The sequence below is a fragment of the Cygnus atratus genome, chromosome 1, assembly GCF_013377495.2.
Source record: "Cygnus atratus isolate AKBS03 ecotype Queensland, Australia chromosome 1, CAtr_DNAZoo_HiC_assembly, whole genome shotgun sequence".
NCBI lineage: Eukaryota > Metazoa > Chordata > Aves > Anseriformes > Anatidae > Cygnus > Cygnus atratus.
This window is the reverse complement of record NC_066362.1, coordinates 4409502-4421847: the sequence shown is the minus strand read 5'-3', so window position 1 is coordinate 4421847 and position 12346 is coordinate 4409502. Positions and strand designations below refer to the sequence as shown.

Below are 12346 nucleotides of genomic sequence, written 5' to 3'. Positions count from 1 at the left end.
CCTGCCCTGCTCCAGGAACCTGGGCCCTGGGGCTGCTTTCACAAACAAACCTGGGATCTCTGCACCAAGGAGGAGGAGGTGTTGCTGCTGCCACGGGCTCAGTGATGCGTGGCTCAGCCCACCTCCGGGCTGCCCTCACCATGTGCTTCACCCATACCTCCCTCAGCACCCCACTGTCTGTTCCCTTCAGCAGGCTGGGGGGGGTGGAAAGAGCCTAAAAATCCCTTTAGAGGGGGTGAAAACATATGGTTGTACCCCTCCTGGGTAAACCTTACAGTACATGCTTGGATCATGCTCCCTAAATGGGTGGCAGGGGGGTGCTCTTTTATACAAACAGTGGCATAAGCCCAGGCTTATAAATTCAGGGCTGCCTGACGTGATGTCTGACCCCACCGGGAGACACCCCAGCAGCTCTTCCAGCTCCCACTTGAGCTGGGTACCAGCACCTCAGGCAGGCATCATGTGCCAGCAGCCATCTTGGGCCCTGTGCCTGGGCACTGCTGCTGAAGGAAATGTCTCCTCAGCCTTCATTCACCCCATGGAGAGCCGCCACACGGCTGGGGTGCTGCTGGCACCAAAAGGACAGGTGGCAATGCCACAGGGACCTCCAGCTCTGATTTCCTCTGCCTGTGTGCACCTATGAGGCGACATGGGGGCTCAGGGTGGCAGCGAGAGGGGCATGGTGATACTTGGTACCCCAAACTGAGGGGAATTCACTGAAACCCCGCTGGCAGACAGGGAAACCCAGCAGCTGCCCTGAGTGGAAAAGGGGCCGGTCCCAAGCTGGGAAGGAGGAGAAGAGGGTGGGTCAGCTCGCCTCCTGTCAGCCTCCTTGCAGCCCAGTCCTGCAGCAAGGCACGCAGCAGCAGCCACAGGCTTCCCTCTCACCTGCAGGGCAGCCCCAGCCCGGTGTTGCCCCTCGCCATGATCCTTTGGTTATGGCTCTTTTGGGGCTTCTCCATTGCAGCAGGGCAGCCGGACTCAGAGCTGCTGGCGAGGTACCTGGAGGAGAAGCTGATGGCAGACTACAGCGTCGTGGAGCAAGTAGGTTTTAAGAAGGTCATTATTTGGGAGCATTCGGTGGCTTGTGCCTTGTTAATTGTCATGGGTTAATTGAAAGCAGCCAGCCTGAGAGCTTTCAGTGTGTGTGTGGAGAGCTGTCAGGTGAAGAAACTCCCTGGACTGCCCCTGCGGTGAGAGACAACTGACAGCAAGAAAAACGCACTGAATTTGTCACTCGTTTGCAGTCACTTTCTTCAGGGTTCGGTATTAATGCTCACAGCAGCCTGCTAAAACTGAATTTATTACAGCCGTCTGTGCAGTGTGCCTTGCTACTGTCCCTGTGGCTGAGAGCTCGGGCAGTTTGAGGTGCTGAGCCAGGACAGCACCAGCACCACCCTGTGCTGCCAAGGGACGCAGTGATACTGCCCCTGTAGGGGTTCAAAGCCAGCATCCCTATAGCTGTGTTAAGCCATGTGGTCTGCAGGGACAAGGGAGTTAACGCTGTATCCTGGCCTTGTGCCAGTCTGAGTAATTCGGAGTATTTCAGGCTTGGAGGAAGACTTTTCTGCCCTGTCCTACAGTCGCAGTCTTACCATACTTGATATTTAACTCATGCTGGATTAAACGAACCTCCATGAATTGCAGCTTGTGAAAATACTTCTTGACCTGAGGAGAAAAGAAATGTATTCTGCAAGTGAGGACTGTTATATTGTGTCATCAAGTTGCTTAGGTTTTATGGGGAAATGGGGCTGAAAAGGCAATGAACTTCTTGCAAGTTAGGAAGAAAGTTCGGGTGGTGGTTTGGGGGGGGGGGTTAAAAGAGACTTCAGAGGGAGGCTGTGGTGTAAAAGATTGAGCTTCAGATCTGTGCTCACATCTTTCAGGTAGTGGATATCATGGGTGACTTGGGGTAAGTCACTTAGGGCATTCCGCAGTTCTCTAAATTTGATCAGATCCAAGAGGCTCTGTAGTACCTGGGACACCAATGTGGGGCTGGCAGATATGATGCTGGATCTGTGGAAGACCTGTGCCTTGCTGGATGCCTGTGGGATACCCTAGAGTGTCTGAAACATCAGTTAGATGCCTGTATTTGGCACCTTCTGGCATACAATAAGCAGGAATACTGAGACTCTTCATACATATCTACGCTTTTCTTAGTCATTCAGTTGCTTATCCCACCCATGCTGGCATGGGAAGAATCTCTTTCCAAAAGTGCTCCTTGCTCTCCACTGCAAGGACTTCAGTAACTATTGCTGATCCTAATTACTGCAAACACATATTTCTTTTTGGGGAATTCAGCCACAAACCAACAGCTGGTCTTGCACACCCAGCTGTTCAAGTGGTAGACAGTATTTGCACCACTGTTCTGCCAGTGGAGCGGTATCTGGGAGCATTTGTTCATATGCTCATGGGGAAAATCAATTGAGAAGCCCAAGAAACTGGCTCACGGTGTTGAAATAATCTGGCTGACATTGCTTGAGTTAAATGAGCATGATTTCACAGGAGCTATGTTGATGGCAAATCAGCGGCAGCAGTAACTTCCAATAGAAAAACAGTGATGTATAGATAGAGGTGATGCCCTAGTCCCCTGAGACAGCTGGATCCAGAAGAGGACATCATTCTGTCATCACTGAACACAAAAGCCACGTTAAGCAGAGGCAGGTGCTTCCCCTAGATCAACAAATTACATTCATATAGTAAATCTCCAATTCTGGAGAGCCTGTAAGGCTCTGTTTAAATGTAATAACTGGGAGGACCTTCCTGCACAAACATCAGCACACTCAGGCTTTTGGTATTTCCAAGGACAGTGGATTACGTGGCTCATTCAATGGTTGACCACTCTGCTAAGGTAGGTGACAAGGTTGCTGGTTATTCACATTGCACTAGAGGCAGTTTTTCTGGACACCTCTTCACTGCTAATTGGCTCACTAGTTGGCTAGCTTATTCTCTGTATGCCATGCCAAGGCTATCAAATGGCAGCAGCAATGGGGTCACTACTAGAAGTTACTGGGCTTTAGAAGTGGAAGGCTTTAAAGCTAAAGGTTGATGGGAAGTTGGAAATTGTTCCGTTAGATGATGCGAGTGAAGCAGGTTGGTTTAAAATACTCTGGTGGACTGATCAGTATCATAAACCTGCAACAGTGCTTTGGCAGTAGTCATGAAGTCCTAACAGAATGCTGTTATCTGGTGATCCGCAGCTACTGACTGATATATACCGGTTATCTTCAAGACTTTAGAAAGTATCTTTTTGAAGGAATCAAGTCATACAAAACCTTCTTACGCAAATCAGCAAGCAAGCGAAATTGGTGTGTGATGGGGTAAGATAAAACCAATGGACAAATTACCAGTTTCATTGATTAGTCATTAAAAACCATTGTGACTGCTCTGTACAGGATGACAGGTGGATTTGTTCCAAAATGTAATCCTTTAGTAAAAAAAGTGCTGAGGAACACTGATCTTATCCCTGCCACAGCTCCGAGCAGGATTATCTTCATGGGCATTTGTCTGGCTTGTTCTGAAGACCCTACAGTGCTGGAGACTCTGCAGCCTCTCACAGCAGGCTCCTGAGGTGCTTTACTTGTCTGAGATAACATAACCAGACAGAAAGTTTCTTTGGCAATTTAAACTGCAGAGGACTCCACTCCACTCCACTGAGAATTTCCTAAGGGAGCTGCTTTTCCTAGGTTCTAATTTTACAATAAGTTGGCTAAAATAATGAAGAAAAAATCAAAAGGATTCTGACAGAGGAGACTGTTTAATTTCTCTCCTGTGCTTTTCTGAGCTTTGCTGCATAAACAGGCATAAAATCATATTTTTGGCAAGGAATGCTATATTTTTTTTGAGTGCAAATCAACAAGGGCAAATCAGGTAAAAAATTATCATTGCATTCCTCTGTTCTCTGGAGCTTCATCGACGTTTAAAAAAGTCACTTGGCTTCCTTCATTGTTCCTGATTGACAAGACACTTGTACTCTCTGTTTTGAGGAGGGATTGCATTTGGACATGTTGCTAAGTTGAGACTTACACCGTGTGCAGGAAAGAAGTCAGAGTTGTTGTGAACGGTGATAAAATGAGGGTGACCGTGTTGTCACAGGTAAAAAACACTTTGTTTCATAATAAAATCACCAAGTTTGGACTGGGGAATAGGCTTTGGCTTTTACCTGATGGTTTAGGTGGGCTCAGAGTGGCATTTGACAAGCAATCTAAACTACTGCAGGTAGTTTGATCTGTTCTGATTAATTTGACAAACCTGTTGAGATTCTAAGGCAGAAGGTCCTTCCCTTCCTAACAGAGACTAGAGGATGTGGACTGGGAAATTTCTTCTAGTAAAATCAGCTTATTATCCCTGCAGACCATTTAGCAGACCTCATAATGCAATAATCCATAGGAAGCTGTAACAGAACATGCTCAAGGCTGAAGACACACCCACAGACAGGGCTAAGGGCTGATGTCCCTGCCTTCAAGTAGAGGGTCTCTGGACAAATAGCATTTGCAAAGCACACAGAACCTTCTTGCCTGCGAGAGCCGCATTCCACTGCCGAGCTTTGATGAATGACCCTGTTAATAAAGAAGAGATTTAGGTTTTAGTTTTAACCAGAGGAACATTTGAACCTGGCCGTGGGTGATCAGTCACACAAGCCCATGTCTGGATTTAAACAAATGACAAGTCTTCCTGTAAGCTGACTAGGCTCCATTAACTCCCTTTAATTTCTGCAGGTTGTACGTCGTGTCCCAAGACAGACCAGATTTTTGCAGAGGCTGGTACGTATCATACTCTGTCTTTATTTTACCTCATGAGAATTACACTTGCTCTGTGAGTGTGTATGTGTGTGCATCCCTGTGCTCAGAAGTGAACATGTTAGTGAATGATGGTAGGATGAGATTATAGGGGGAAAAAATCATTGCTTTGATCCATAAAAGAAGTAGGAGTTATTCTAAAGCTTCCCAATCCATGTTCTTGACCACAAATTTGGAGAGAACATCTAATATTATCATCCTCAACCATGCAATGAGCATGAGCCTGCTGAAATCTCACTGAATTTCAAGAGAAGGAGAGAGTTCATTTTGAAATTTGAAGATCTCTGTTATTTTCTGTTTATGCAGAGGCCAGAGCTTATTAAGAAAGGAAGAAAACAGAGAAGTCAACATCCTCTTTTTGGTAGGGGAACCTAAGCTTTAAGATGTATGCCTTCAGTTATGAGACGTACAGAAAATTTGTGAGGTCTGGCTATATTGCTGCACTGAGACCTGCATGGCTTAGATCAAAACTTCAGCTAAAGAGGCAACCAGTGAAATTGATGTTCATGGCCAGCTATTTTTCTGGCTTCTTTGAGATACAGAGGCTTCTCAACTGAGAACTGGAGGAACTCATTTCACACACTGAGCAGTCATCACATTAATATCTTCAGGCCCCTTAGATCTTTGACAGATACGAATCAGCAGCCTAAAGGAGAGTAACTCTCAGTCATATTACCAGTTTATTACTTCTAATCTGACATGCGGTCAATTTATTTTGATGAAAACAACTGATAGAAGTAAAAACATGGAGTGAATTTCATTTATTTTCAGCTCTTTTCTGTCTTTCCAAACATTCACTGTAAACAAACGTAAAATCATTTGTTTGGCAGGAAATGTTCAGCTCTCACTTCATCATAATTAGCAGGACACCTTCAAAAAGCCTCCAGCCAACATTTCCCGTACCAGTGTGCTAATCTGCTGGCTTGGTGTTCCCTAGCTTTATTTTTAATAGGCATAATAAATCGCAGCAATAATAATATTAAACAAATGGTTTGTTATTATTATTTTTTTCCTTTGTGCTGTCTCATCTTCTGAAGGCCTTCAGAAAAAGTGGAGAAAACAAACAGGCATTTGCGCAGCTGTAATTCAGAGCATCAAGCACTGATGGATTGTGCAAGAGCTCCAGGGAACGCACAAGAGTTGCAGACTGGAACTTGGGCTGCCCGCCAAGCCCGGCCTAGCAACCTGTTTGGAAACTGCCTCTTCCCCCACCGTTTATATTTTCTATATACAAGGAATGGCAGATCCCTTCCAGGGCCAGGAGGACGAATCAGCTCTTTCATCCTCTGTTGTATGTGATGCCCTTGTGTAGTGTTTGCTATCTCCAGCAGCAACATCTACCCATCAGGAGAAGGGAGAAATGATGTGTGTCTTTTTTTTCCATTTGTTTTTGCCATTCCTGAGGATATTAAAGCTGGATCTTATTTTGAGGGGTAGAGAGATGTGTCAGAGATCAGTTGAAATCAGCAGATGATAGACTCAGCAAAAAAAACCTCTTAAGGGATGTGGTTCTTCATGAAATATCATTAAGCTGTGGAAGTCCTCACTACGGGGTGTTATGTGTGCTAAAGTTTACATGGATTCAAAAAACAGCTGTATAAAGTCATAGAAAAATCCTTTGAGATTTAGTAAGCACAAAAATACCACTCTTGGTGTAGAGTACCACTCTTGGTCTTCAGCTGCAAATTAATGAAAACAGAGACTGTTCTTGGGTGGCAGCAGTGAAGATTGGTCTGATTTTACACTCTTCTCTGAACACGTTCTATTGATCTCTGCCAGTGATAGACTATGGAGTTAGGATTACTTTTGTTTTGACTCAATACAACCATTCTTATGTTCTTGTCTAAACGAGCAAATCCATATCCTCTGTTTGTGATGAAATGCAGAAAATAGTAGTGGGTGCAGGACATCTAGAACCAAGGAATTTGCTGTATTTTCAGGTTCTCTCTTTTACTTCTGCAGTTAAATCCTCTGTAAGGATAAATCCTTATTAGGCTACAGGCAATTAGTGGTTAAGAAAACTGAGTGAAAGATCAGCTCATTATATCTGGAAACGTGCCTACAACGCTCCAGATCAAAACTCCCCATTCTCTCCACTTTCAGGAGAATGAAACTGAAAATTCCTGCTTATGTATAAGGGTAAGTCCTAAGATCCTAAGAACAGCATAGTCCAGTCCCAGTCACCACCAACTGAGTAAAAGTGACTTGTGACCTAAGGGTGGACATCTTCATTTAGTAGATGTATTCTTGTGTAGATCTGTCTTGCTGTCTGCAATTAGTGAAATGAATCACACTCTAAAAGTGCTGATTTTTGCCACTGTGCTCCATGGGAGCTGAGCCTGTGCTGAGCAGGGTGTACATAAACACAGAGCATGTCACACATTCTCCAGCTGTTAAAGATATCTATCACGATTAGGTTCAAGACACATTTTTGAGAGGCTTTTCAAGCCTTGAAAGTGTAGAGGCTTTATTTCTAAGTCTGTTGATTTGTGTTTTTCTAGTGGATCCTCATTCTTCCATTTGCCTGGAATTCACTAGCCCAGCAGCTTCGTTAGTTGGATGCTTGCTTACTGCTTTTCTGATGCCATCAGCTACTGCAGAAATGTTTCTGCTTCATACTTTCTCATGCAAACAATTGCTCCCTTTGTTAAACCAATTGGCAAAATTGTTTGTGTTTGGAAAAAAAGGCTGGTAATGCAGTTGAAGAGCATGTTCTTGTCTTCACAATTCTCTTGTGGCTGTAGTTTTTTATCACACTCGGTAGGAATAGATTCTCAGTGTATTTGGTTTAGGAAAGTTGGTGAGTATTTGCAATGTCTTTTACTCTTTAGCTCCCTTCTGCTTTTGACGAACAGTCTTTGACTGTTTAAGGCAACAAATAGTTTATTTTTAAAAGGCTGCTTATAGTTAAATATACTGAAGTTTTCCAGGAAGAAATCTATTCAGTTCCATGGAGACATTGCTGTCAAAAATCACATTACAGAAATGCTCCAACCCAGGACTTGTGCACAAAAACACATTCCCAAGAAGCAGAAATTGGCTTTCAGCTTCCATTGCTACATCATGTGTCATTCATTGCAGTCTCCTCTGCTTCTCTGCTGGAAGGAATCCAATGTGGCCTAAAAGGCCTAAAATATTTTGTTAGTCACGTCACAGTGTCAGTGTTTCTTATTAAGTCTCTTCCATCCATTGGCTAAGACCTCCAGAATGGATTCTCAGCAGAGGAGGACTCAACCCGCTCCATTGACAGAAGTTTTTCTGTTCACAAAACTTAGGGATCTGATTGTGTGAGTTTTAAGATGCTGCCCCACGCACAGTGATCTCAGTCTTTCAAGAGGTCTTTACATCTGCTCTTGTGCACAGTCGGTTTCTCTGACATCAGTTCTGGACCCTATGGGGAGATATTTTGGACTTCTCTTCCTGGCCATAAGGGGCTAATCCTCATTGTCTCAAATGGCCAGAGTTGAAGGGTGCGACTTAGGATACAGATGGATTTTATCAGTGTGTTTCACAACATAAACACTCACATAATCAGGGCACTTATCCTGTCCTGACCCTTCCTGAGCACTGGAGAATGACTGTGGCTTTTGCCCATGTGCGTGAACAAAGGCACGGCCATGTCTTTAGTTTACCTTTTGCAGCTCACCTGATATTTTGAGGGTAATCCCCAACTTTGCCTGCTGCTGACTGGTTTTCATAGGGAGTCAAATATTCACTGTAGGAGGGTTCCTTGCTTGAGCACATTAAATATTAAACCCAGTGAAATTCCAAAGAGGGGAGTTATCTAGCTGTTTCTGTTAATAGGTAACCTTTTGATATCTACAGGAAACCAGGCCTCGGATGTCTGAATTCACTGTGAAAGCCACAGTCATTTCTCGCTATGCTTTCACCACGGTGTCCTGCACAATGGTGAACAGCGGATCTGAGGCAAGAGAAGGTGTGTTTGAGATGCAGATCCCAGCTGCAGCTTTCATCTCCAACTTTACCATGTACGTAAGTAGCGCTGGCAGCTAGATAAACAATGGTTCTTCCATCCTGCAGACAGGTCTCCGAGATTTTAAAAACTGGCTAGTCTGCAGTAGGACTGTATCAATGCCTTTTTGCACTGAATAGTTTCAGCTGGAAAAAAAGAAAGCACACACATGGTATACTCCATGCAAGACTGGTCATGACCCCACAGCACAGAGCAAATCCTTGAAGGACAGATACTAAGATTCAAGCCCTCAATTTACTTGTTGAAGAACATTCTTCTATTTCCCATATGAGTGCCCTTTAAGAACTTCCTTCTCTTTTTCAGATTTGGACCAGAAAATCTCTCCTAGCCTTCAGAAACCTTTCCAATTAAAGTTTCAGTAACACTGTCACACCATATTTATATCTTCTAAGTGACTGTAGTGCCTCAGAAGCTATTTATTTTTCCAGGTTCTCCACGTTGTCAATGGAAGACAAGTGTCAAATCCAACTAGCAGACAGGTTGACTTGTTGCTGGAGGTGCTAGTCATACTCTGTGGATGATAAGGGCAAGCAGAGGGCAACCAACTCATACGTAAATGACTCAGGAATAAATTAAGCTCTTGGTTTCAAAAATTTGTTTAATTCGGTCATAATCAGATTCTCTCCTGTGGTTAGATATTGCTGCCACAACTTTGGACCTGACTATAGCAGACGGGACAAGCTTTTTTAGGCAGACTTCCCTTTGGTTTGAATAGAAGGAAAAACAGTCTTTTGCCATTGCCCAGCCAGGCTGTATGTTAGGCACTGTTTCCTTTCTGTAATCCACGGTTTTGTAGCTCATTCCCAGTGGGATGCATTTTTGTCAGCGACGCAGCTATTTGAGAGAAGTCATTCTGAATATCACTGATCAGACACAGAACAGTGCTGGTTGGGAGTCTTGGCAATTGTTTTGCTTTCTGTTTAACAACGTTATGCTTTGGAGGTTACCTCCTAAACTGGCATTTATGAGAGGTAAACTCCTGGAGTGTAAATATGTGCTCTGCCAGAATAACCATCCAAGGCACTTCCCAGACAGCTTCTGGCTCAGTGACTTGAGTGGACTCAAGGAGAGTTGCACCAGCAACTGTCCACATGTGCATGGTCCATGAACCTTTCTGCAGCAGGCTGCACAGCACTGTGTAGGTGCAAATTAGTCATGCTGACACCTCTGATCTCTCTAGGAGCATTGGCAACAAGACTTACTATGGGGAGGTCACAGGGAAAGAAAAGAAAAACAGCAGTGATGATAAAGCAAGGACCAAGAAACCTCCAGGCCCTCAGAATGCAAGGTAAGTGTTGTGCATTCAGCTGTGTTCTGGGAAGTGATATACTCTCCTCCTGTCTTTATTTTGGCTGCCCATGCATGGATTTATAGGAAGAGGAAGGAGCTAAACAGAACATTATCCTTACTGTCTGGTGTCATTCCCATGCTCCAAGTCACATTTAATTGTGTGTGGCCTTTTCCAGCCCTGTTACATAACATTTTCATTTTCAAGGAGCTCCAGGATGTCAAGCTCAAGTCAGAAGTAAAACCACAACCAAGTACCGTACTGTAGTCATGTTTATTTGCCCTGTTCTCAATACTTGACTGAGTTTAGTCCTTTTAGCCATGCACTGGCAGAAAGTCTCATCCCTTTAATGATCTGAAATCCTGTAGGTTCACCTGAATGCATTTCTTCAGCAGCACTACCAGTTATTTTTTCCCTCTAATTTGACAAGCATGCTAATTACCCCAAATACCTCTCAAAGAGATGCACCATTGAATGGATTTTGCCTCTCTGGAAAATCCTGCTCTACTCCCAGTTACCTTGGATAGAGGCACTATTCCAACCTGAACACACGATCAGGAACATCTAAATAGACTATGACTTCTCGGACCAGAAAAAAATGATGAACTGTGGGGAGGGAGAAGTCTAACAGATCTGAACTCATGAGTGATCTGTGGAAGGAGAATAAAGTATCTTTATTTTCCATCTTTTGTAGAAAAACTACAGAAAAATGAAGGAAATGATCAGATGTAAGGTTCAAAACAACCAAAATAAGATATTTTTCACATAAATCATGTTTCTTACCACTGGAAATGGTTCAAATGTGACTAGACAAATTTATGGTAGGAGAGATCTATAATGAGCATTTAAAAAAGGATGCTCTCTCAGGATACAGACAGTGACAGAACCTGGAAGAATGGCAAGATAAATCACTGTATTCCTGCCCTGTTGTATCCTCTTCCGTAGGCGATAACTATCTGTTATTCCTAGGCCATTGGAGTGACCCAGAGAGGTCATTTGAACTGTCCTAAAGGCTACCATCAAAAATGCATATCTTCTTATATGCTAGAGAATTCAAAATCTCAAATTCTTTCCAATACTCACTAAATTGTGGGCATCACCAAAACCGCACATTAGTGAGTTCTGAGGTTAGCCCTGTGTGGCATTAAAAGTTTCCATTTTCCATAGGTTACTTTTTTATTTTCCTTTCACAGTAGTAGTGCCTGGTATCATATTAGTGCTTGGTAGCTTATCACTGTAGCACACTGGGAGGTAGAGTTATCACTCCTAATGTCCCCCGCTCCTTCTTCTTTATTCTGGCTTTTATTGCTGGTATCACATCATACAGTACGGGATACTTTGGTCAGCCTGGGCCAGCTGTCCTGGCTGTGTCCCCTCGCAGCTCCTGGTGCATCCCCAGCCCCCTCGCTGGCAGGGCAGCACGAGAAGCAGAAGAGTCCTAGGCTCTGTGTAAGCAGTGCTTTGCAATAACTAAAAACATCAGAGGGTCATCAACAGTATTTTCATCAAAAATTCAAAACACAGCATCATATGAGGCTCTACAAAGAAAATTAACTCTGTCCCAGTGAAGACCATAACAATGGGTCTTGCAAATCTTCTCTGGTCCTACTCTATGCTATACATGCTTGTCATATTCCTCTTTTCTTCCAGGGAGAATGGCTATGAGACATTCAAAGCTTCTGTCTTCATTCCTCGCAAGATGCAAGCCAACTTCTTATTGCATTACGAAGAGCTCTTGCAAAGGCGACTGGGGAAATATGAGTATACGGTCAGCATCCGTCCCCAGCAGCTGGTGGGCAGGTTACGAGTGGAGGTGAACATCCTGGAGAACTCGGGCATAGTGTCACTGGAAGTGCCTCCCCTTCGAAACAGCAAACATAAAGGCAATGGGAAGGTTGAAGGTAAGGAGAAATTTTATAATCCATGATTTTGTTACCTGTGGGGCCCTAACCACTTCTTAGGAACCAGACTGGCAGTACTGGGAGTTCTCCAAAGCAGTCTTGTATAACTGCATAGACTAGTGTTTCATTCAATTACCTTCTGCTCCAAATGAGCCATTAAACAAAGCCCCAACATTGTATTAAAGCCGCATTATCCAGGCTCAAGACTATATTAGAAACTAAAGGGCACATCTCATGAAGATAACAAGAAAAATAAATGCTAGCAGCTCATTAGGTGTGAGTTATTCTGGCAAATTCCAGCTGTGACTGTATTTTTTAGAAGGACACATTTTTTACTTTCCCTTTTTAACTCTTGCTGCAGTCA

At 43.8% G+C, this 12346-nt stretch overlaps 1 protein-coding gene across 1 annotated transcript in view; it reads left to right on the top strand.

Moving 5' to 3' along the window:
* Nucleotides 1-821: 821 nt before the first annotated feature.
* The window catches only part of ITIH5 (inter-alpha-trypsin inhibitor heavy chain 5), a 46292-nt gene continuing 34767 nt past the window's right edge, over nt 822-12346 (top strand). The window contains exons 1-5 of the mRNA XM_035549393.1: nt 822-1044; nt 4719-4763; nt 8625-8788; nt 9974-10081; nt 11732-11982. Coding sequence (XP_035405286.1) covers nt 925-1044; nt 4719-4763; nt 8625-8788; nt 9974-10081; nt 11732-11982 — 688 coding nt within the window. The 5' untranslated portion in view covers nt 822-924. The remainder of the gene's footprint in view (nt 1045-4718; nt 4764-8624; nt 8789-9973; nt 10082-11731; nt 11983-12346) is intronic.